Genomic DNA, 26,989 nt, shown 5'->3' with positions numbered 1-26,989 from the left:
ATTGTTAATCATAAAGCTCAGGCCTCCAACAGACTGCTGGGAGACCTAAATCGGTTCGTAGGTCTATTCAATATATTTTGAATGAATATCTTTGGCATTAACTTGGACTAGGCAATCTTTCTACGTGAAGGGTGATAACTGGAAGGAAGTGGCCAAAAGACTTATAAGTGCACCTAAATCTCAACCATGTGGGAGAACTTAGTAATGCCTTGGGTCGGAGAGTGAAAAAAGAAGCAAATAAACTCGGGATTTCTATGCCAATTTGTATGCATAAAGTTCTATGACACAAGAGGAGGAGAGGCATTATTTGGACTCTCTAAGGCTTTCCAGACTTTCAGAGAGTGGTTAGAGAGGAGATTAAGGAAATTAAAGGCACATGGCTCAGATGGGTACACCACGGATTTTATAAGACCTTCTAAGACATACTGGTCAAAATGCTTGCCACTGTCTCTTCTATACCTTCGCTTCCAGGAAGAGAGTGAAACCATGGATGATGGAAGCAGATGCAAACCTGACCCACTAAACCTGAGAAAGGACCTCCTGCGTTTTACCTCTTAGAAGCCAATATCACTGTTTAATTGCGATGCAACAATATTAAACAAAATATCAGCCATTAGCCAGTCTTAGTTGAGACACAACAGTCTGGATTTGTGGCTGGTAGGCAGAGCCACAATAATATAAGGAAGACCGCATATCTGTTTGGGAAGATACATTAAAAGTGCTTCTCCATGGTCCTATTACTTTGAAAGCCCACCCATCATCATCATCATTTAACTTTATTTCGGTAAGTAAAAGAACATACCATGAAAGTACAGTGCAAACAATAACAGTTGAATAGTAAAAGACACTAAAGTACATGCACAGTAAAGAATAAAAAAATACAAGAGGGTTAAAATCCAACCGAAGTATAAAAAATGAGTCTCTTAACAATAAGGGGGTCCCCTCAACAAGGGGCCACTTCCCAGGATCCATAAATACTCAATAATATAGTAAAAAATAACTTTGTGCTAAAAGGGAAAATGTAAAATCAGTCATCACGAGTGGATAAATATGCATAAATAAGTATAAAAATTAACTACCTATTATTTTTCTTTAAAATAACTACTCTAAGGCGCCAGATTGCTTCGAGAAATTTTGCCACTGGAAAAACTACTTGGACGGATGGATCAGATTTTAGAATTCTCTCAGCATGAAGATGAGACCTGACACCAATAGATTTACAAAGCGGGATAATCCAAAGGGCTCTTTGTTTGAGGTATGCATGACAGAAAAAAAAAAACATGTGAAACAGACTCTTCACTTTTACAACCCATCGGGCAAAACTTGGATCTGTTAGTGGAACTAGGCCAATTGTGCATCAAAGAACATAAAGGGAGAGACCCTACTCTAAATCTGACAAAAAGAGCTTGTGCGAATGGAGATAGTGCAATATCCATGAAAGGTTCGAGTTCATAATGGCATTTGAATGATAAGAACTTGTCCGACATAGAGAGCGGGACAGTCTTAGCAAATTGCATAGTCTGAACGTTGTGCCAAAAAGCATCCTTCAGTACCTGTGCAGCATTTTTGGGAATGGAGGGTGGGTCCATCCAGTAGGACCCTAGACCTAGGAGAGTTAAAGACTGTTTGACATAAGCACACCATTTGATTTTGATGATGGTGTTGTGACCCACCAAGGATATAAGCCTGCAGCGAAATGGCGATAGGGCATCTGTTGACCAAAGCCGAATCCAAAATAGCAAGGGCCTTAAAGCAGCAATCTGCGAAATAGAAAAAAGGTTTAGATCCATTCGAATGGGCAGAGATGGAGTACTGGAGGGAACTTTAAGCAACATTTTAAAAAATTGGTTTTCTGCCCTTGCCAAGATCACCAGACTACAGTGGTCCCAGAGTTCGGCACCATAAAGGGCCCCCCCCGGCTTGAGATTTGTATATTTCAAGGGCAGGAGACATTGCAAATCTGGGAGATCTGGAAGCAAATCTAACAATGCTGCCCGCCCTTTGCTTCAAGCACAGTAAGGATTTCTGGCGCTGAGCATGCCAATGATGTGAGTCTTCCAATTTAATGGCCAGGTAATCAAAGGTGCCCACTCTTTCCAGGGGGACACCTTCTAAGTACACCGGCCTCTTCATTCTGCACCTATTGTCCCCAAAGACCATATATTTAGTTTTTGCTGAATTAATTTCCAACCCGTGGTCCTTGCAGAAGTACATAAAACGGGAAAGCAATCTTGAGAGGCCCATTGCAGTTCGTGAAAGTAACAGGGTGTCATACGCGAACAAAAGGCAAGGAAACTTTTGCCCACCCAGACTTGGAGCGTCGCCATAAGGATCTAAAAGATATGGAATACATGCATTGATGAACAGTAAGAATAAGGTAGGCGCCAGAACGCACCCCTGCCTCACACCGCGGGTTGTAGGAAAAGCTGAGGACAAATCACCAGCCGAACCCCAACGAACTCTGGCATAATTATCAGAGTAAAGATCTTTAATAATGTTAATCATAGAGCCCGGAATTCCAGTAGAGCTCATGACCTCCCAGAGCTTAGCACGCGGGACAAGGTCGAACACAGATTTCAGATCAACAAAGGCCACAAATAAGTGGCCTCGGTCTGTGTCTACGATCTTCCACTTGATGGTAGTAAATCGGAAGACCTGGTTGATAGTGCTGACCTTGTCCCTAAATCCAGCCTGTAGATGGCTTAAAACCTGGTTTTTCGTTATCCAGTACTTTAGTCTGGTTAGGAGCTGGAAAGAGAATTTTTTTTGCAGGTTATCTAGTAGACTAATGGGTCTGTAATTCCCTGAGGAGCTCTTATCTCCTTTTTTGTGGATGGGAACAATAATTGCCACCTTCCACGAGTCCGGATAAGAACGAGTTGTCAGGACGCTATTCGAAACCCTGTTGATGTACCAGGTCCATACGGATAAGTCAGATTTATACAAATCCGAAGGGATGCCGTCTAGACCAGGACCCTTCCCTATTTTTTGGGCACAAATAGCCAGCTCTGTTTCTTTTAATGTAAAAGGCGGATCAAGAATGACGTAATCCAGAGTGCTAGTATAAGAGCCTCTGAAGAAGGTAGGTTTGGCAGGGTTATCATTTGGGAATCGGCAATTTCCAAAACGGAGGCCATATGTGACTGCAAGGTCTATTATCTGCAGCACCCTAGTGGGGGGGATACAAGATACTGAATGGGATGAAAGTGGGGGGATGTTCCACACTTCATCTTCAGCCTGGATGGACTAAGAAAAGGCTGAGTCAAATTCAATTTTAGCGTTAAAATCACCTGCAATAATGACATGATATCTCGAATGGGATTCAGATAGAAGGTTATGCAAAAGGTGGATAGTATCAGACTGAAGATTAGAAGGACCTGGTCTATTATAAATGTTGATACATATTACGGGAACACCTGAAATTGGCCATATTACTGTTGCTAGAATATCACAGGAATCAACAGCAATTTCCTTAACCCTGCCCACCTCAGTCAACTTGACCCAGGTACATAGACCCCCAATCGCCCTTCCCCTAGTAGATTGAGTTGCCTTTTTAGTAAAACAGCAATAACCTTGCCTATACACACAGTCTTTGGACCAGGTTTCCTGGAACATGCATATGGAAAAAGAATCAACATAGGACCCCCACTCTGGGTCGGATAATTTGCTCTTAATACCTGCTACGTTCCAAGACAGTAGTTTCCCAGGTGCAGTACTGCAACCCAGCTTACATGAATCAACATTAAAAGATGGATTAGGAATCGCATTAAGAGTACAAAGTGGGGCCCCTAAGATATTGACCCCCGTGTCCAGTGGAGATCCTAGGGGAGGCACTTCTTGATAATGTGTAGCTCAAGGTTTGCCAGAAGAATAATGGCATAGTCAGCCCACATCAGATGTATCCCCTGGACAAATAGGATCTCGGATGTTGAGAGCTTTAATGTTACGAACCATAGCAGCCCCAACACTAAAAAAAGGCAACAAACCAGGGGGGGCAACAGGAGCAGGAACATTACAAGGGATGGTCGTAGCCCTTGAAGGGCAAGAGAACAAGATCTTGTCATCCATAACGGGCAAGCTTTCTCTAAAAAAAAATATCTAGATCCGTTCTTGGAGGATTACGAGCTTCCATCTGCAAAAGCCCCTTAACTAAAGCGGGATTGGCAAGATTGAGTTTGATGGTATCCCGCCCCCCAGGGCAACCTCGAACACGTAAAACAAAGACAATGTCGGCATGAATAATAGAGCCGCAGCCCCTGTTGTGGCGAATCCAATACAACACTTTGTTAATAAGAGAGGAAGTATCTTCCCTCTTGTCGGGTGTAAGTTGGGGTACGTTGCACATGTCAATACAATTTTGGTCAGACACAAATATAGAGCGGGCCCTAGGATAATCAGAACTAAGAGGGGCTGGAGCTAAAATCGAATGGTTTCTGTGATAAGGTCTAGAACTAAGACCCTTGTCGACTTCTCGTGGCAAAACTACTGGCAGAGGAGCAGGAGCCGAAGAAGGGACAGCTTGTGCTGAAACAGGAGGCGAAGCGCACTGGGGAGTTGGTTCGGGTTTTTTGAGAAGTTTTAAAACTTCAAACAGTAAGCTCTTCAGTTCCCCAACTTCACGTTTCAGACTGGACACCAATGTTAAAACAACATCACTAGGAGGATCACAGTTGGAGTTAGAGACTAAAGACGGCAAGGGCTGGTTGACATCCTCCAATTCTGGGAAAGCCAAAACAGAGAATCGATTTGCACAAGAAATCCCATTGAGGAAGGAGTCGGGAGGAGCAACCCCCAAATTTGAACGGGATCGAGGATGAGGAGAGGGGCTGACCAAACAAGGTGAGGAGGAGGAAGCGGGCCGGAAGCCAAGGTTGTCAAAGACTGAACATCGGAGGATTTATTTGGACCTGTTGTCAAAAACGGAAGCAAAGATCCAGATTTCCATCTCTTTCCGTCGTTGTTCTCTTTTTCCTTAAGAATCAATTCCACTTCCTCAATTAGGTTATCGATTTCTCTAGAGACACAATTAGAATGGATTTGCGTTTCTCTATTGGATTTAGAAGATTTGGACTTAATTGAGGCATGATCGGGGCTGGAGCGTACCTTGCGCTTTCCCATGTTGAGGAAAAAAGGAAAGGCTCACTCAATACCAGTGGCAGCACAAAAAACTAAAATTAAGAGGTGTGGCCCAGCCCAGCCTCATCCGGTCTCAGACGGGCACAGGACGGGCCCTCCCTTGGCCCGGACTTTGCCCGGGCGCGCCCGCGCACGTCCCGCGAGCGCTGTTAAGTTTTTAAAGGGCTCCTGCCCTTTCCGAATTGCAGCTCCTCCCTGTCCCCCCAGGTGAGGGAAATCTGGCAGCAAAAGGCGCGTCCCGCGAGCGGGAGCGCTTTTAAGTTTTTAAAGGGCTCCAGCCCTTTCCAAATTGCAGCTCCTCCCTGTCCCCCCAGGTGAGGGAAATCTGGCAGCAAAAGGCGCGCCCTGCGATCCCGCGAGCGGGAGCGCTGTTAAGTTTTTAAAAGGGCTCCTGCCCTTTCCGAATTGCAGCTCCTCCCTGTCCCCCCAGGTGAGGGAAATCTGGCAGCAAAAGGCACGTCCCGCGATCACTTTGAAAGCAGTAAAGGCCAGATGGGTGTTTATGAGTAAAGTGGTAAGTGAATAGGTCTTGTGTGCCAATTTAAATACTAGATGAAGGTAAACTGCATAGTTCCCAAGCCCAGAATGTTTCTAGATGATGGCCCGCCAGAACAAATAGCCTTTAAAAGGTGAACACATCAGGATAGCCCCTCTTTCAGTCTGCTTATACTATTTAACAACGCTTCCCTACTAAGAATGACCTACATCCCAAACTGTGAAGGACAGAGGGAATGAAATAAAATAAGCCTCTTTATTCACACACACTATGTTTTCCTGGAAACAGAAAAGCTGGAGGTCCCCTTACTAAAGTTAGTGGCTGAGCTGCTGTCTTTTAACTAACAAATCAGACGTTCTTAACTTGTCATTGAGTCCAGGTGTGATGGCTGCATTAAAGAACCAGGCTCCTTTGAAACAGAAATATAGATAAATTAAGTACTTCAGAATCTACCTCACAAGTCAAATGAAAAACTCTGAAGGGAACTGGCCCACACAGACAAGGTATACTGCAAGCACTGGGATGTGGAGATTACTTGGATGGACAGAATTAATATTCTAGTGATGAATGTGCTCCAGTGGCTGCTTTATATATTCCAGGTCTTACCAGTGCTTATACCACATCACAAACCTGTATACCTTCAGGCCAGAATCACAAAATGTCTGCAGGGTTGCAGGTGGCGGGAGGGTGTATGATGTGGCAGAGAAGGCGGGGTTTGAGAGAGGAGAACCAGAGAAGTTGTCCAACAGTAGCAAAGAAGTGGATCAGAAAGGGAACAGAGAAACAGTGGACACAAAAAATAATACTATGGCAGGCTGGGACTCTAAGTGACCTTCTAAGGTTACAGAAAAAGGACAGGCGCCACAGTTTGTATTTATGTAATGTTACAAGGGGGGTTCTTGAGACAGGGGGATGAGCTGGAATGCTAACAAGAGGAAGAAAATTGGTTACTTACGTGTAACGGTAGTTCTTCAGTATTGGTATCTTTCATAAATTCACATGCTTGAATTATCCCCATCGTCGAGGTAGGACCCTCACGGTAACTTCAAATATACATAGCAGTAAGTGTATCACAGTAGGCCCGATAGGCATTGTTATAGCCTATCCATGTCGTTTATAAAAAGGAACACAACTTGAACTACAACCAATCAAGCGTCATCACGCTCTAGAACACTCCCAAGAGAGGCTGTTTCCCTCAGATATTCTAGTATGAGTGTGAAGCAGATAGCTTTATGATTAAGGGGCGCCTCTGAGGAGGGTGGGACGCATGTCAATCTATGAAAGATACCAATACTGGAGAACTACAGTTACAGGTAAGTAACCAATTTTCTTCTCCAGCATTGGATCTTTCATAGATTCACATGCTTGAATTAGAATAGCGAGCAGTAATATTGTTTAAACTAGCCATAACATCCGTAATAATAGAAATGATGCTATTTCCAGCTAATATTAAAGAGCAATATATCGATGCTTTAACCTCTTCTGTGCCTTGGACGAGATTATGATATGCTGGCTGGACCATGTTGCTGCCCTGCAAATGTGTTGCAAGGGTACTCCCGCGAAGAGCGCCGCTGATGTTGCCACCGCCCTGGTAGAGTGGGCTTTAGCCTTACTGTGGAGCGATTTTCCTGCCTGGGCATGACAAAATTGTATTGCTAGACCGATCCGCCTGGCAATGGTCTGCTTAGATATCTCTGCCTCTCGCCCGTCTAAATGGCTGTTTTTTGTACTGCAACGTACCAAGGGATTTTGCCGTATCTGTATCAGCCTTTATGGACTGTGTAACATGCCATCCATGTGCTTGCCGAAGAGGCTTTCCCTATCACAGGCCATATCACGTATTCTACTCTGAACCTCCAGTCTAAAAGAAACTGATTTCAGCCAGCCCTGTCTACGCAAGACCGCTGCCCCTGCCAGTTGCCTGAAACCCGTTAGTGAGTTATCAATCGCACAATCGGCTGCAATCCGCTATCCTTCCTGCAACACTTTCTTTGCCTCCAGTTTAGCGTCCTCAGGCAAGAGGTCAAGGTAAGAGGACATGTCTGCCCACATTTGGTGATCATATCCGCCCAGAATGGCTAACGAGTTAGCAGTGTTATCGCTGCTACTGAGGAGAACCTTTTCTTGATGTTTTCCAGTCGTCGTCCTTCTCTATCTGGCGGGGATGTTATCGGAGTTAAAGGATTTTTCGAGCAGCGTTGCGCTGCTTGAGATATCACAGAATCCGGCTTTGGTTGCGTTATTAAACAGGCTGGAGTATCTTCCGGAGCTTTATACTTTTTCTCCAACCGCGATCTCTGGGAAGGTTTTGTAGCTGGGTTTTTCATCGATTGCCTCCAATCCTTCCTGCCATAGAAAATCCACTATAGGTATAGCCCTAACTGACTTTTTTGATGGCTTTTTAAAGTCATACAGGAGACAATCAGTTTCCTGAGAAAGAATGGGTAGTTCAAATCGTTTAGCAGCTCTTTACATCAAATTATGGAATCCCCCTCTGTCCTTCGGGGGTGAATCCAATGGTCCTGCTGCCGGTAGTAATGGTGTAGGGATGAGGTATTCATCCCACTCACTAGGAGTGGTTTCTGGTATTTCACCCTCTTCCCCTTCTGCACCTGTGGACTGAGGGTCATCTTGCGGCGGCTGAACAAAAGGGATGTTTACATCTGGTCTGAGTGGTGTCCCTGGATGGCTAGGGAGTGGAGTGTGCAGACCAGTCTGTAGGTTATACTACGCGGTCAGAGTCGCTGGTAGTGATGGTGGAAACCTTCTGTAGTAGTCCAGCAACATACTTTGGAGATCTGTCACCAAAGACCTTGGCATAGGAATAGAAGTTTCTGTATTCCCAAATGTGGAATACGACTGATCCGGTTGGACCCTGGCTGACCAGTAATTATCTTGATATTGTCCATCACCATCGTCATCCAGGTCCTGGCATTTGACATTAAGCTCTGACGGACTGTTGGCTGCTTCAAACATTCCATCATCTTGAGAAAATAAGTCATCGTCATCATCCAATAGGTGTTGAGGAGGATATGGCAGCACTTTGCTTGGGGAGGTATGCATAGGTAGGATTGGAGATGCCTTCTTTCCCATCATTATGAAAGAGAGGGGAAGAAACCTTGTTGTTTCTGAAGCCTGGATCGCGAGATCACCTTTAGACATCGCTCCCCATGGTGTGTCCGTCATCGATGGTTGTGCCGATGAGACTGTCTTCGATGAAGATGTTGTTGATGGTTCCATCATTGACAGTTCATTCGTCGATGGTTTTCTCGTCTACGGTTCTTCCCTCATTGATGGATTTTTCGTCGTCGACAGCACTTCCCTCGTCGAAGGTTCTCTTGTCGACAGCACCTCCCTCCTCGACGGGTCTCTCGTCGTCGACAGATGTGATGACGGGGTTTTCGGTTTGTCTCTCGTTGACGATGTCTTCTTCGACAGTGTCCTCTTGTATATTTTTGCTGTGATGATCGTCGTCGACGAAAGTGTTGACGATGTAACAATCATAGGGGACACTGCAGTGGTGAATGTCGACATCATAGTCGTCATCGTTATTGTCGATGCGGTCGTCGACAGTTATGTCGATGAACCTTTCCTGTGAGAGTCCAAGGAGTATCTTCCCGGCTCTTTCCCCGGTGATAGAGACAGAGAGGCACTTTTTGGAGGTGCCTTTTTTTCCCCAACTGTGTTGTAGGCTCTGAGTGAACCTTTTTCAAGGGTTTTAACAGGGTTTCTGACACTGAGGCAGCGCTCCCTTGGCCTTTTTGTTTCTCCAAAGAAAGGCATTTTGATTTTTTAGAAACTTTTCTTGGAGGTTCTGTAAGAAGTCTTTCCTCACCTCTCGCCTTTTTAGGGACTGAGAAGCGTGTGATGAGGCTTCACTCTCTTCAGAAGAAGGGTACTCCATGGCCTTCTGCTTTTGGAGCCACAACAAAAGTCTACCCTCTCTGTCTTTTAGGGTTTTATGACTGAAGGTGCAACAAATCTTACAATCCCTCACCTTATGGTCTGGATATAGGAAGTAAATGCACTTTTTGTGGGGATCATCGATATGAACTTGTTTCCTCCCACAACTGCCACAATCTCTGAAAAGTCCTTTCTTAGTTTGCTGGGACATCCTGTCCACTGGAAAGCTGAGTTCTCTGAAAGAAAATACTCTTGTCAGAAGAAGAAACTGAGCGGAGCTCAGGGACTCCCTTCACACAATGTGAGGTAGAAAATCTGAGGGAAACCGCCTCTGTTGGGAGTGTTCTAGAGGGTGCTGACACTTGATTGGTTGTAGTTCAAGTTTGGTTCTTTTTTATAAAAAGACATGGATAGGCTATAACAGTGCCTGTTTGGGCCATTGGGGCCTACTGTGATACACTTACTGCTATGTATATTTGACGTTACCGTGAGGCTCCCACCTCCACCACAGGGATGATTCAAGCATGTGAATCTATGAAAGATCCAATACTGGAGAAATTATATATATATACCACTGCTCACTCCTGCTGTTGAACCCACAATTCACATCAGGCGTAAAGGTTATGATTTCAGCCATATATAAACTACTTAATGCTGCTAATAAAGAGAACTGCATGAATACCAGCACAGCACAGTGGCCGAATAGGGCAGACAAATGAGTGAAAGAATCTTTAGAGATTAAGGGATAAGCCTGTCCCCAATACAGAGAAAGTCACTATCCAGTGACCCACCAAATGTCCTCTCCTGCAGTCCTTTCTAGGATAGGACTGACCTTAACAAGTCCATTGAGCACAAAGCCCTCAGACTTATTTTTGACTGGGTGGAGAAATTTGGTTTGCTATATCTTAGTGGTGGCCCTGGACATACATTTGGAAGTTGTCGCATTCTCTACAGGGGAAACAAGATGGAAGGGGGGTGATGGACGATGTTTTATAGATGTTCAGTGTTAGAAATTGTATATGAAGTGACTCAAATGCCTTGTACCACTCCTATTTGGTTGCTTAATCTACTACCAGATATGATGATAAGAACTGTACTGAGAATATCATATTGTGATTCAATAAAAAGAACTATGCAGAAAGCCTTAGCAAAAGGTCTTTATAAGTAAAATGTTAAGACTGAAAGGGTGTTGTTTTTATTGTTACAATTGCGCCAAGAAACATATACACTGCAATTGATCTGCAATTGACAGGGTTTCTTGCACTGATACCCTTATGTGCTGAACCCATTACTCTGTAGACAGGGTAGACATCCTTGGCGGGGGTCTTAGCCTAATGTCTCAATGTCCAAAAACATAACACACCTAGAGGAGACAGTGTCCTCACTATAGTTTCTGTGCACTTACTTATATTTCTGGAGTGTGCACCCAGACTTCATATGAAAACCAGTCACTTATGCTACAGTTATATATGTATTTATTCAATGGACTCTTACCTGTGCTCTACCTGCTTCACTCCCACAGACAAGGATGCCATTGCAGTCACAGTCTCTGCTTCTTCGCTTTCACACTTCTGAGCCTCCATCAATGAATATCCAACAGTGGAGGAATAGCGCTGAAGTGAAGACCAGTACTTATCTTGGGGGTTAAACAAAAAAAGATAGAAAACGGATCAGCCTGGCAGCCAACACTACTTCCTGTCCATGGAATGCACATCACCAAGGCACATACTAAACCTACATGCCTGGGGACAGTATGGTCCTTTATCATGTTCAATAAGTCTTTGACTGGAAAAGCACATCAATGATCTTCACAGGCAAAGCACACTAAATTCAGAAGAGAGGCAGGACAGTATCAGTTCAACGGGTGCAAGGCTTGGATTAATGGTATAATTTGGGACAGCGGTACACCTGATATGGCAAAAGGAACAGAGCAGGTTAGAGGAAGTAGAGGGAGTCAGAAAGGGGCAAGAAGCACAAAGTTTACTCTCCGGCAGGTTGACCACACTATGCACTTATGTAATTTAACATACTACCTCCAAACTCAAGCTGATTGAAACAGGGGCTGTGTTTATAGTTTGCAAATTACAGTACAAACCTAGGCTGCTAGAATGCAGGTTACACTCAAAGGACAGCAGACTACATCATGTACTCAAGGGTAGCAGAAGACATGTACTGTCTGGAAATATATATAGAGGAATGTCACAGCATACTCATACGGCTGCACCACAATGCATGTACTAAAATAAAATACTTACTCAAAGTATGAATGCAAAGAATGGTAAAACGAAAGAAAATGTAACCGGGAGGCAGCATTAGACTAGCAACATAATTTTTACAAAATAAAGCATAAGCCATTCCTGGTGGGAATTTAGAGGCAGCCTACAAGGGGAAAGGTGGAAATTCTGGGTAGTGAACCAAATCTTACCTCTGTATTTTTTCAGCATTACTGTTTGACAACAGAGGATGTGATTGGCATTCACTAAGTGTTAAAGGTCAACTATGTTTATTACACATTACCTGAATACTTTTATTGGCCAATTACATAAAGCCATTGGTATGAGTTGCAATTAATCAAGGTTAATAAATTTAGATTCTTTGTCAGCAGAGGCTCAGATTATGCATGCCTCTTTTACTTTATATTCTCAGCAGCATTAAACAACAACAGATATATTCGAAGACTACAAATCACACGAGTCTTTGCAGATACTCAGTCCAATAACCGTAGAGTAAGTCCCATATATTCAACCTCAAGGAAAAGAACTTCCTCTACCTGTGCTCAGCAGCTGATATTTTCTTCATGGAGCTTACTGTATGATTACATGCTATTTTAATTGGCTTTAATCAAGGTGTGTCAAGTAAATGTGCTCATGCTGTGTAATAGATACGTTTTGCTATGCGCGCTGGCCCTTGATGGTATCTCTCCTCGTCATACACTGCCTGCTGTCAGGACTCGCTCGAGCAAGCAAGCTCCCGAGAGCCTGTTGGTAGGCGTGACTGACGCATGTGGGGAACGCTTACCTTAAGCACTTTCTCAGCTTTTTTGGGAATTCCTTACCACGCGCCTTGCTTGCTGCAGCGAGATGTGCAGTGTGTAGTTGGGCCCACTAGGAGGCGTAGGAGGTGTGTGTCTAGTGTTGACAGAATGCACCCCTCCTTCAAATTCCTCACATTCCGCAGTGTGCGCCTCAGCGTCTTGTATCTTTCCCTTCCAACCATGCAGTGAAAGGGAGAATTTCCAGGACGCAAGATGAAACGACTGGGATTTCTGATTGTTTTGGCCCTGAAATTAAACATTATGCTCCAGATAAGAAGGTGTTCCCGCAGAACTCTTCTTCTATATGTCCTAGTATAATTTAGAGGGCTCCTTTATTCCACCCACATAGTTTACCAATAAAGTGCAAACAAGCTTTGGGCACTACACATTTTTGCCCACTTAGACAAATCAACAAGCATTGGACACTACCAAGAGATGACTGTATAGTCCATACAGGAGTTCTTGAAGTCTCCTCTGGTACTCCTGCCTCAATACTGTAATCCACCAGAAAGACCATCGCATGTGCGTCTCATGATCATTAGGAATCCATTAAGTGAAGCATTCGCTGCTCCCCATCCATGAGGAACTGGTGGATGCCATTGACAAATTCCTTGAGAAAGCGGTCTCAGCGTCTTTACCGCACCTGAGTCGGAAAGTTATCAAGCTCACTGCACAACGCAGTATCTTACCCCCAGATGAGGAAGGCCTGAGGCTTGCTCCTCTTACTGATACTCAGGGAGCCCCTAAGGGCAAAAGCAAAGCCAGACGACTACCAAAGTTAGGGCAAGACCCTCCTCCCCCACTCTCCATCTGATGCTTTTGAATGGCTTTGCAAAGCTTCCATAGAAAAGCATCTTGAAGCCCTAGAGGGCCAGGGCGATTCCCAGCCTGGGTATACCCCCAATGAGGATTTCTGTTTCCAGCAGGGTTCAGGTGATAATGCTGAGGAAGGCTCCGATAACCCCGATGGGGATTCAGGGGACGAACCAGACCAGAGCAGACCGTGGCGACTGGAAGATGGTGTCAAGAAACCCAGGTTGGAAGATAAGGGCGACCAAGACTTCACGGGGATACCGGGTATGCCATACCCCAAGGACATTTATTATCCCCGTTCCACGGAGTGGGTTCCCACTGCAAAAGTGGTGCAGTATGTGGACAACCACATTCAGAATGCCATTGACCAGGAGGTATGGGGGGCGTAGTGCCCTAGACCCTCCTTAGATGATAAAGTGGCTTGTAGTCCTGATATTGACCCCAAAATGGCAACATTGATAACCAAATTTGACAAAGACCGTAAGAAAGGTCTTGACTGCTCCTGGCGGGCCTGCCAGGATAAGGTCCTTGACATCTGGTGTCATCTGGCGAAAACCCTTGATATGGGAGAAGATGCCAAAGAATCCAGCCAGAGGATTGACCTGACTATCTTGTCAGGTTGGGCACAGTGGGCCCTCTGTTTCCTAGGCAATGCCAACTGTGCCTTATCAACGGAGTGAAGACACTCTTCTCATCAAAATAGAACCCAGGTTGGGTGAGCTGGCCACCACAGAGGTTGGGATGGTGGCAAATAGGGGTCTCTTTGGAGCAGCAGCTCCCCCGCTTCGCCAATACATTCTCATCTCTTGACAAAGTGAGCAGTCCATTTGGAAGGTCTTTAACCAACAGGTTTTTGGAGGGGCCGGAAGAGGTAGAGTTTGCACCTCCAGCCAGCCATCGAATACCAACCCTGATAAACTCCAAACCAAATGGATTCTATCACTTGCGAGGTTGTGGCAGAGGTCAAAGGTCAAGAAGGTAAAGGAGCCTTCTGAGGAGCTGGCAATGCACCAGGTGCCACGACCGATAATCAATGTTACTTCTTCCACACACAGGGTTTTGGTAGACAGGTTGCAGTGGTTCAGTCAAAACTGGGAGTCCATAACAAGGGACTCATGGGTGCTCCAAACCGTGAGGGGTTTCCTCAGAGTTTTACGGTACTCCCTGGCAGGGCTTCAGTCCCAATCCTTGGTGTTCTCTCAAGAACAGACATGTGTGGTAGACCGAGAGGTGGCAGACCTTCAGAAAGGAGCAATCCCACACTCCTCTCTTCATTCCAGGGGGTTCCTGAGCAATAATTTCCTTATAAAAAGGAAAACAAGTGATTCAGACCAGTAATAAATCTCAAAGATTTCAACCGGTGGGTGGTGTATCAGCGTTTCAAAATGAAGGTCATTCACCTCCTCAGGAATATTCTGTTGCCCAACGATTGGTTGGTGAGACTAGACCTCAAAAGTGGCTCTGTGCACGGGGGATCTGGAGAACAAGTTGTCGATTGCTGCAGAGTACCCTACTAAGAAAGCTCAACCAGACTGTGGACTGGCAGTCGCAATACCTGAAGGATTACAGCGCGTGGAAACTGGATCCCTTTCTATTTCAGAAGATCATGGATCGGTAATGCCCATGTCAAATATATCTCTTCGCATCAAGAATCAACCATCAACTACCGAGTTTTTTTCCAGTGGGCACCCAGACTCTCTTGCAAAAGTGATAGATGCCTTCCTCCAAGACAGGAGTCCGATTCTGGGGTACGCATTTCCACCCTTCTCAATAATTGCCAGACTCATTGGGCTAGTCAGACGGCAGAAGGCTGACGTGATTCTAGTGACACCGCTTTTGAAATCGCAAGTGTGGTATCTAGTTCTTCTGAAGATTTCTATGCATATTTAAATCCCACTACCCTGGACTCCTTAGCTGCTGTCGGACCGCCATGGCAACTTGCATCAAATGATTCAGGACAGGCCTTTCCTGTTGATGGTTAGCAAGATTATAGGGGTTGTTTAGGACACAGGCTGCCTCTCTTATCAGAAGAGCATGGGCCGATAACACAGTCAAGAGGTATGGTTCTGCCTGGCCCAGATGGCCATGCGGGTGTCTGAGAAGGGATCTTGATCCTGTGGGGACAGATGTAGTGCATATTGTCAATTTTTTGTATCAACTGGCGGGCAAAGCATTAGCATACCGCACGATTAATGCATGCAGATCTGCCATATGCACAGGGCATGTGCCTCTTCAGGGCGTACGAGTGGGTGAGCACTCTCTGATCTGTCGCCTTTTGAGGGGTGTTCGCCTGTCGGTTCCACCTGAATCATGGCAGTGCTTGCTATGAGATGTGAATGTGGTGCTACGGATGCTTTAATCATGACAGGATAACCAATTTCTGCCTCTCAAAAAACTGACAGTTAAGTTGGTTATTCTCTTATGTTGCATTTCTTGTAAGAGGGTATCTGATGTTCGTGCCTTGGAGGTAAGAGCATGCATGTCTAACACAGATGGGGTATCAGTGACTATTTCCAGACGTCCCAAGTCTAATAACCAAGGTGGTTCATTATCCTGCTTTTCCCGGCCATCCCAAACAGTGTGTGGTTCGCTGCCTGAGAGCGTACAAGACCATGGCTGAAAAGCATCATCCTCCAGGGACAAGTCAGTTATTTATCTCTCTCAAGAAACCTTTCAAACCGCTTTCGACAATGACTTTGCCCACTGGGTGAGATGGGTTTTTAAAGGAGGCTGGAACTGATACATCTGCCTTTCAGGCCCGCTCCCCTAGGCGAGCTGTGGCATTGAAAGCCTTCTCCCTGGGCGGTCGTTTAGAGGATATTCTCAGAGCAGCATATTGGTCTTCAGATTCTACTTTCAAGACCTTTTATTTTAAACCTATCATGGGCATGGCATCACTGGTTGTCAACCAGCTTTAAACAAGCATAATCTGAGCCTCTGATCCTGAAATAGAATATAACATTTCCTAGCTATCGTGAAGGAAAGTTTCACTGCTATTAAGGACATGGAGGCAAAGACTATCCCGCCTGCATTTTTGTCACCTCATTACCCTCCCTTTTTTTCTCTTATGGAGTCTAGAAGGTTCTGGATGTACATGTTCACGAATAATACTGTGTTTTTATTGTTTAATAGTGTTGTTGTGATACTTTCTTGCACAGTATGGACAAGTTCAATAGTTTCATTTCATTTCTGGCATTGTATTGATCATAAAGATGGATGATTCATCGTACTGGGGAATTATACTTCATGCTTCTGTTTAGCTAGGAGCAGACCAGAAGCAAGAGTTCTGAAAAGAAGGTTCAACTCAGGATGTTTGCACAAAGAAAGATGAAGTGCTTTTACTTGATGTTGAATATTTGGAACTTATTCTATGGTTATTGGATTGAGTATCTGCAAAGTCTCAAAGGAATTGTAGTTTTTGAATATATCTGTTGTTGATTAAGGCTGCTAAGAAAAAAAAGGAAAAAGACAAGTAAATCCTCGTCTCTGTGTCCTTAATAGAATTGAAACTTTCCTTCACGATAGCTAGAACATTTTTTATTCTTTTTTCCTGAAATGCCACACTTTTTTTTATTTTTTTTAGGAAAGTATGAACTAAACACACAATTAGATGTATTATTGAATTTTGGCTTAGGAAGTCTTTCCCGCTTTCCTTTGAGTTTTAAAAATTTTCTGAATGAGACTCGAACCCTGTGAGTGTCCTATCTCTCTGTGTCTGCAGCAAAAGAGCACAACAATGTAGAATATGAATAAACAGTAGTTTGTGATCTACCCACAAAATGGCAGAACACAATGTATACTCGGAAAGCAGCACAAGTTTGACAGAACAAAATGCACGTACAGTTTGATGAATACTGCATGTATGCTGAATTCCGGAAGTTAATGAACATACAGAAGGGATAGACCACAGCATGCACAACAAGGAAGGCAGACCATACAGTAAAATAACATGGCAAAATAATCATGTGTGATTATTACAGAAGCACGCAAACATATAGTTCGAAACAATCATATGTATGCAGGAGTGCAGGCACAGCGCATGCACGGACACCCCAGAGTGTGTACAGAAAAACATCACAGCACAACATACTTACTGTGGATTGCAATTACTTTCTCGATTGATGCCACTGCGTTTGCATTTGACCTTTGTTGTAAAATCCGTTCTGGTAAAGGATCGAGCTAAAGAATAAGAAAAAAATGTTGACAAGCGTCACCAGAGGGAATGAATATACTGCCAGCTAGAAAGCTCAAACTATCATCAATTGTATCACCGTAGCTCGCCTTCCCTCGCAACCACACAGGAAAGCCTTCTGCAGTCTCCAACCCCTACTACTAAGAAAAACGACATTGAAAAACATGGGCCTGTTTTACACAAAAATAGTACCCTTTAACACATACAGTATCAGCAATAGCACCCCATTCTGCCAACAGAGTTGGGGGGTGCGCAGGATTAATGTAGGATGTTATTATGGCCCAGTTAGCAAAGATCCTAGCCACTGTCAGAAATTGGCATAGCCCTTGTGTTCCCTTATCTGGGAGGGGATTTTAATTTTTAACCAGACCTGGCTCTGGATTTCTCCAATTCATTATGTGTGCAGCACAAAAGACATACAGAGAGAGTCTTCAGGCATGTGCCTCTCTGTCTGGGCCCACATGATATAAGGAGATCAAAAACCTAGTGATAAAATCTTTCACTTGTTCCTCTAAACGTTTTCACTCCACTTCTAGGATCGATCTGTTTTAAGGATCATTTTTCCTGTCTATCATAGATATATCTCACCATATTGATGGCTATGCCACTCAGACATAGTGTTTAGCTGTTCAGTCCCTCTGCAGATGAATGTGACCAGATGGGCTATGGACAAGACCATGCTTTTAAAGCCAGAGCATGGGGATTCAAAATTTCTTCCTAGTAAGTGATTCCTCTACAGAACCATTAGTAGTTTGGGAGGCATTCAAATGTACTATTAGAGGGATCTTTATCTCCCTGACAGAATTTAGTAACAGAAAAGTAATTTATATTCTGCAAAATGAAGCCAACAGAATATATCAAGCTGCAGGCTCTGACAATTTCAGTAGCTTTCTGAGAGATGGATGGCAGGAAGTAAATGAGACGATAAGAGATTTCTATCATCAAAAAGAGTTGATAAGCAGACTTTTCTACATCAGGAATATGAAGAAAGAAGGAGAATATGTAAGGCAGTTTTCATCCTGGCAAACCAAAAAGAGCAAAAATCGCAATTTGATTTTGCAGGTTAGAGAACCTTGCACGGATCAGATTACGGATAAGGCTGCGGAGTTCAGACATGTTTTTCACCAATACTACTTTACCCTGGACTGGGGGTGGTGGTTAGATTGGAGGAGCGGAAGGGGCTATAGAGCAGCAAGAGGATTTAATGGCAGGTTTGGATTTGTCCTATCTGACACCCAAAGCCTCCACAAAATTAATTAATCCAATTACAGACCTCTCACCACTCTGTTCAACTGCTTCTTGGGAGGTGGACGGGTACCTGATTCTTTTTTCAGAGGGGTCTTGATCAACATTAATAAAAAAGGGAAACCTGCAACTGATTTGAGGTACTATTGACCACTTACTTTATTAAATGACCTATTTATGACCTATATGCAAAGAATATAGCTAATCAGATGGGTATTGTGGTCCCTGCTCTGATATCTCTGGATCAAACAGAAGTTATAGGAGGCCATAGTCTGTTTACAAACACTCAGTTTATGGCTGATTTCATGACTTGGTAATAACAGGCACTATCCCAGAGGCCATTATCGTACTGGACGTCAAGAAGGCATTTGACCTTGTGAGTTGGAAGTGTTTATTTTACATTATGTGCAAATTTCGGCTATCACTGCAACTCACAAGGTCAATCCAGGTCTTATATCAGGGAGCAAGGGCTTGATTATTAACAACGCATAGGCATGGGAAAAGTGTTTGTAGCAGGGGCCCAGGCAAGGGTGTCCTCTCTCCGCATTGTTATTTGCCCTGTTTATTGAGCCACTGGCCTATGTCCTGGGTCAAAGTAGTCAGGTCTCAATACCCATTCCAGGGACTTCTGTATTTAAATTATATGTAGATGATGCAGTGCTGTATTTAACACCAATGCTAGACAGTAGAAATAGGGCCCTGTAAATAATTAAGAGCTTTGCAGTGTTGGAAGGTTATAAGATAAACGAGGCCAAGAGAAAATGCCAACTTTTCAATGTCTCATCAGAAAGTCTTCCGCCTCTTTTGAAAAGGAATTATAGATTGGGTTCTAAGAGATATTTAGGCAAATATTTGTCTGAAAGTCAAGAACATTTTTTTCTTAATAATTATAACCCAGTCTTAGAGAGGGTTGATAATCTGCTGAAAATTTAGCTGCAACTTATGCTTTCAATAATTGGTAAGATTGCTTTCATTAAGATGTTGATCCTTCCTCTGTTTTTGTTTCTTCTCCTCGCTGCTTTCATCAAATTCGACCAAACACTACGCTCATTTGTGTGGAACAAGAAATGCTCCAAAGTTAAACAGAGTGCTTTACAATTGCCCAGAAGCAAAGGCGTACTGGGACTCCCAGATTTACGGCGTTATCTGGCGTCTTTAGTGAAATCTTCTAGCTTTGACAGTTTGGTTCTTTTCCAGATGTTGAAAGCCTTGAATATCTATTATCTATACTGGTTTGTGAAAATGTCGAAACGTCCGAAAAAAGGGGTACCTATCACAATTTGTGATATTTAGGCAGAAGATTTTTTAGTCAAGGTAGACCCAGTATTAATGTCGAAATGCTGTTATGCTTTTGCAGCTTTCTGTCGCCTGGATTATCTAAGGAAATTATACATAAATGGGCAAATCTTAATATAACTAAGATTGGGGACATTTTTGAAGGTTTTTTGGTTCCAATCCCCACAAATGCTATTTTTGGGTAAAATACTTCACAGCCAGCAGCATTTTTTTATGCATACCCAAATAATATAAATACTCAGCAATATTAACAGGTTGAGCGTTGAATCCTCTAAGGTGATAGTAAAGGATCTCTCTCAGATCTTGGTATCAGGCATAAGTCGAGCCCCTACACGGTTAACTGAAGCAGCACAAAGTAAATGGATGCAGCGTACGTGGATTGATATTAGTGCCCGGAAATGGGAGAGGTATTTAGGTTGAGTTCACCTGTTTTAGGGGCATGAATTTCCAGCGCATTGTTTTCTTTAACAGGTAGACGCTCTACCTTACACCACAGGCTTTGAATAAAATGTTTCCTTCAGTATCTGAGAAGTGCCCAAAATGTAGCTCTAAGGGACACTGACTAAACATGTTCTGGTCCTGTAATTCCCTCAAATTGTTTTGGGAAGGGGTATTAAATACAGTAAGCTGGACCATTCAAGAGAATGTCTATCCCTCACCGAGAGTTGCTTTCCTAGGTCTGGTGGATTGGCACTTCTATAAAACCATGAAAACTGGGAATTTTATTTTTAATCACAATGCTGACTGCATAGTCACTAATTACTACCCACTGGAAGGCTCTTGCAGGGCCCAGCTTTGAGCAAAGGGTAGCGAAAATAAAGAAAGTATGTCAATGGGAAGCTTGGTTCCATGCCAGAATGAATCGGTATGTTGCATATCATAGAAACTGGCAATGCTGGGTTAGTAAAGTATAGGAGAGCGGAGGTAAACACAGGTGTAAACGTTGAAAGGCCAGGCACAAGCACTTTTAACAGCGGTCAGTGAGGTGTCAGCTTGTTTGAGGGCCTCCTTTAGGAGCTGACATAAATCTGCACGGTCACTTTAGGGGGAGATCATGGGAAGGGTGGCAGGGGAGGTGGAAGCATGTTTTAATTCATGTTTTTTTTCTTTTTGTTTAAGATTGAATATGGATTGAAAATGTGCTGAGGAGGGTCAGTTGGGGGCAGAAAATTATTTGGATGATTTTCTCTGGGGAGTTATTTATTTGATATGTGTCCCCATCGAGATAACGTGGAATGATATTGTTCCCGTGTAATCACGTCTTGTAATAAAAAAAAAATCCCCCAAAAAAATCAATAGCATACCATGTTTCACAAAGAACAGACAGCTACCAACCTTCACTTAAGCTTTACGCCCTAAAGCTGATTATTCAGCAACATAAATATATCCAGAGTGAAGACTAAATACGCAATGCTTATCACTTCGGACTGGTCGATGGTTGGTGCTACTGTGACTCTAGAGTAGTTCCATGGGTATCACTCAGGAAGGTATGAAGCTGGTCTAAATCACTGTCATTCCTCAGACTCTTAATTGTCACTAGCTGAGTTGATCCTTCAAAGGCTGACCCAAAAGCATGCATCTTTAAAAGGACTCGGGTCTAAGAACAACCTTGGTCTAAAACCCCGGGAGTCCTGAAGCAAAGGCAGAGCTTGTTCCAACCTATCAACACATGTGAAGGTTGCTTGTTTCTTTTGTAGCATAAATCGGTTTTAAATTAACATTCCAGCTGAGAAGCAAGTTCTAAACGATATTTTGTTGTTAGCAGAAGGGCATGTAGTTGGAATAGTAGCAAACAGATTGTGAGTGCTGTATGCTTCTCTAAGCAATCGTCCACTAAAGTTTGTTGAATGTGCATATGGATGATAATGTTATAGCCCTTGATTATATACGATACAATAAAATACACCTTGTATACGTTAGCGTCGATGCCTTCCTGCACACAGACTACAATTCTTGTCTCACTTGAAAGGTTTTATGAGCCAGAGAGAGAAAAAAAATCCAATACATAGTCCAACATGAAATTCCAGCTTTGGTAATGCGACTGAAGTTGCATTCTGAAGCAAACGCTACAAATATTTAATGAGTCATGGAGTTTTTATATTAGTTTACGGATTTTGCTTGAATTTTCTCCCTAAATTCTATTCTGAAATGTCTGTCAGTTACCAAGCTATCTAATTTATGAAGTTTTATTTCAGGTGGAGACGAAGGATTAGAAGCAGAAAACTCCACAGTTTGATTTAGGTGAAAATAGGCATAACCGTAGGTTGAGTGAATTCAAGATATCTCTGTCCTTTATAATGAACAGCTCCTCAATTATCAATGTTCAAGTAACTCTTCTGAGCGATGCAGAGGCAAATAAAGAGAGGCACGTTAAGTGCCAGTTTTGTCAATGTGCCTTTGTGCATGGCACAAAAGGTGGTGACTTTAACTTGGTAAGTGCCATATTCAGAGTCTAAGGATACAGCGGTTACATGTGTAGAGTAATTATTTTCCTGTATCCTCTGAAAAAGTATACAGTTTAGTACACTCATCCTTTCATGTAAGCTGCCACATTAGACAAATCCATCTTCATTTCAGTGTAACTCAATTATGTGGCTGCTAAATATATTAAGGGTAGAATTTAGTTTGGGAGGTGTAGGACATCTGTCAAAAATTGGTAGCATACCCCTCCCCATCTGTCCTATTAGACTGCATGAATAGGTACATATACACTGAATATCTATACACTTTAAATAAAGGTGCATGTCTTCAATCGGCCACAATTCTAAATGCTGTACTAAATATTGTAAATACTCTACTTTGTTAGAAATGGTATCCTGTTCAGTCTTTTTCACCATGTAACACATTTTTACCATTTATCAGAGTGAGAAATGGAAGTAGACTTTGATAATGTTTGCTACTAACCACAAAATGGGGCAACTGCTTGCTCTTTGGAAGAATCAGAATGAGAACATGAACACTTTTACATAACTGTGGCTTCTAAATACCCCTTTCCTAGTAGTAGTATAACATCCTGTAATAGTCATCTTGATGTTGTCTGTGCATACATTAACGAGTGAGAGCCCACAATTGCCCTGTTACATGGTCGCTGTGATGACATCTGGAGGAGTACACAGATGCCACCCTCGCGAATGGCATCAGTTTCTTTTAACGACTTTCCACGCCAGAGCGCAGAGCCGCTAAGAACCCTGAGATTGGTGCGCCAGAGCTAAGGACCTGAAAGGGGGAATCCCTGCCCCTAGAAATCAGTTCGCAAGCGGGGAGAATGGGTGGGCGGTAAGGAATCTGAAACTAGAATATGTCTCACCAGATATTTCGTTACCGCAATTGTCAACTGGCTGACCCTGCAACGTCCATTAATGCCTTTAATGCTTGTATTTGAAATCAATCTTTTTGTTTAATACCTCCTATCCTTACTCTTTCAAGGAGATGTCATAGGATATTCTGTATCTTTCCACTGTTAGCGCCCTACTAACATAATGCTGTCGAATTCATTAAGCACCAATAAAAGTCTTCTCTGGATTTCACTGCTAACACCCCATCTCCACAACTTAAGTTTTGTTTCACTTACCATCCAGTAGGCTAGAATGAACACTTGGACATACTAATCTTTATTTGTTTTCGTGGCAATAAGGGTATTGCTTAGCATGTGCTCACATACTTCAAATCTTCTAGTGCAGGTTTAGATTTTCACTCCACACTAATCTCATTGAAGTTGATGCAAAATATTGCCTTCAGGGAGTTTTTAGGTAAATATTTTTTCGTTTGTAATAATGTAAAAAACAAACACAGATTCCGCACTTTCTGAATATATCTATGCACCAGACTGGATCCAGAAATTCAAAAGCAGTGCATCTGCATGCTGGTAGGTAGCACCATGCGCCTAGTTTTCGATGTTGTTCCTCTCCGAAAGTAACAAACTGAGCTGCACAAAAGCACCACTTATGTATGCTGACGTCAGTTTCTTTCATGAACTCTTCTGCACCTTCAGATATAAAACTCACGTGCAGACTGAACAAACTAGTGTGCAGATTCCTAGATTGGGATCTTTTTAGATGGAAGAGACTATTCCACAGAATGGTGAGGTCAGAGAGCGGCCGAACGGGGAGGTCAGAATGCGGTGAGGAATCTATGATTAGATTAGAGTATCCACCATAAAGAATGTCACTGAAGGTAAATAACTTGTACTTCTGATGGATACTTCCAACCACATCTTCCTCACCTTTAGAGTAAATATCAAAGCAGTAACCCCAAAGGGCAGGTTGACATCATTGAACAATTTTCAGTAACAGAAAAATGCAAGATGGGATCTTTTTAACGTTTATATAACACATCCATCAAACAGGAAGGCAAGGGTTGGTGAGGAATTTTTAGGTCGATGGAGTATCCACTAGAAAGATTGTTACCCAAGGTAAGTATCTTTTTCTTCTAATGGATACTTCTACCTGCAGATTCCTCACCTGTAGAACATATTTCATAGCAATACCTTGTCAAGAAGGAGGGTTTATAAATGGTTAGATAAGGGAATCCTGCAAAACGGATCTGGCAAAGTGTCTGCCCCTGTGCACTTCTGAATCCAGGCAGCAGTGTTTTTCAAATGTGTGCAAATAAGCCCAATTGTCACCTTGCAGATTTCTGCCATTGGGACACCCCAAGCAAGAGCAGAAGTGGTTGACGTAGCCCAGGTGGAATAAGGCCTAATTCCTGCAGGAGGCTCTTTCTTGGCCAAGTCGTAGCACATCTTGATACAAAGGACGATCCACTAAGACAGAGTCCTCTTCTGAACCTCCTTACCACTTTTTGGCACCACAGTAGCCAACAAAGAGCTGGTTATTTCTTGAGGCGGTTGTGGTAGTTATTAACTGCCTGCAGAGGATTCAACCAATGTAACCGCTCCTCCTCTTTCGTTGGATGAGTAGAAGGTCGGAAGAGTAATGGATCGAACAAGATGGAAATTGGTGACTACCTTAGGGAGGATAGAAGCCCTGGTTCGCAACTCTAACTTATCTGAAAAGAAGGTGGTGAAAAGAGGGTGACAGCTAAGGGTTTGTAACTAACTGACCTGTCTAACAAAAGTGATGGAACAAAAAAAACAGTTTTGAGGGTCAACATATAGAGGGTAGAAGTATTAAAGGCTTCAAACATTTGAGTCCCCATCAAAAAAGGAAGGATCAGATTTAAGTCCCACTGAGGTATCATAAAGGGAGTTGGAGAGAAAAGATTGTTCGGGACTTAAAAAAACATCATGCCTGAAAACGCATGATTTAAATAGGAATGGCTGACCCGGCAGACAGAGGAATGCAGATGAAGAGGCTAAGTAACCCTTTATAGTGGCCATTCCCTCTGAGCAAGGAAAAGTGCGAATTGCAGCCCTTGAGATGGTTGGGCCTGCAAGGGATCCTCACTATTGTCAGCACATGTACCATACAACAAAGTTGCCTCTTCTGCCAGAATAAGCAGATTTAGTACAGGGATGACAAGCAGACAAAATGATGTCTATCACCTTTGATGGCAACTGACAGGAGCTCAGTTGTCCCCACTTAACCTCCAAGCCTGTAGGTCGAGGTCTCAGAGATTGGGGTGCAGGAGTATTCCTCCTGACTGAGATGAAGGTAAAGCAGGGGACATGTGGTGAACGCATAAGGTCTGCACACCCTTCACTGCCAATCCGGGGAATGATAATGACTTAGGCCCATTGTTGGCAAATTTATCCTGAGAACTTGAGGAATCGAGGATATATGCATATGTGTGCGGCAGAAGGGAATGCATACTGCTGCAGAAAGTTCTACTTCAACTGAAGAGCACCCCCAAGGTTTCAATCAACGGATACTACATGCAGAACTGCTGGCACTGGACATTTTCCAAGAAGGGGAAAAAATCCACCTGAGGAGTGCCCCACTTGGCAAAGTTGCCCTGGACTACCTCTGGTAGAAGACACCATTTGTGATTGGCAAGGTGATGTTATGCCTGCTCAAGCTGTCGGGGGACGGGCTTTGAGCCGGATCCCTTGGCGGTGAGCCCAAGACCATAATCTCATCACTTCCAGGTAAAGGAGGTGAGACCCTACTCCCCTTTGCGTGTTGACATACCATATAGCAGTCTCGTTGTCAGTCAAGATCTAGAGTGACCAACCTATGATGGAGGGGACAAAGGCCTTGAGCACTAGCCGAATCGTCTGCAGGTACAGCATAGTGATGTGAAGCACCCGCTCTTCCAGAGACCAGAGACCCCTGATCTCCAGATGAGCTCCCCACCCTAGGGTGGAGGCATCTGTCATTACCATAGTCAAGGTCAGAGTCAGATTGAAGGCCACCCTGTGAGTTAGGTTCATCTCACTCCCCTACCAAGCGACTTTCACCGCAGCGCTGGAGAGCATCATGATGAGTCCGACAGGTCTCCCCCATACTGGAGCCACTGCCGGCAGAGGCACCACTGCAAGGCCCTCACATTTGCATACTTGCAAGCATAACTCGGAGAATTCAAGAAGCCAAGTGACCTAGAAAATGCAGGACTCTCAGGACTGAGATTCTTGTGCTTCGCTGGATAGATGGGGCCATCTCCTGGATATGTCTGATTCTTTGAGTTAAAAGAAAGGCCTGGGTCCAGTACCGACCCAATTAACTGAAGTCATTGGGAGGGTCACAGCTGAGATTTGGGATTGTTGATCCAAAATCCCAGGTTGACCTGCAGTGATGCTGTTGACTGCAGGTGGGGTAACACCATCTCCGGCGAGGTGGCTTTGATGAGCCAGTCTTCTACACACAGAAAGACAGGACTGTTTGAGATGGGCCATAACCACTGCCATCACCTTCATGAAGACACAAGGTGCAGATGTCAACTCAAAGGGCAGTACTGCAAACTGGTAGGTCATAGA

At 43.6% G+C, this 26,989-nt stretch overlaps 1 protein-coding gene across 11 annotated transcripts in view; it reads right to left on the bottom strand.

Moving 5' to 3' along the window:
- HDAC4 (histone deacetylase 4) overlaps positions 1-26,989 on the bottom strand; it is a 1,159,747-nt gene that overhangs the window by 48,723 nt on the left and 1,084,035 nt on the right. For all 11 annotated transcript variants that reach the window (XM_069225509.1, XM_069225507.1, XM_069225510.1 and 8 more), the window contains 2 exons: positions 17,477-17,561; positions 11,030-11,171 (listed from right to left, as the gene is read on the bottom strand). In XM_069225509.1, the coding sequence (XP_069081610.1) occupies positions 11,030-11,171; positions 17,477-17,561 (227 nt within the window). The remainder of the gene's footprint in view (positions 1-11,029; positions 11,172-17,476; positions 17,562-26,989) is intronic.

This window comes from Pleurodeles waltl, chromosome 3_1, assembly GCF_031143425.1.
Source record: "Pleurodeles waltl isolate 20211129_DDA chromosome 3_1, aPleWal1.hap1.20221129, whole genome shotgun sequence".
NCBI lineage: Eukaryota > Metazoa > Chordata > Amphibia > Caudata > Salamandridae > Pleurodeles > Pleurodeles waltl.
This window is presented reverse-complemented; position numbering and strand designations above follow the sequence as displayed.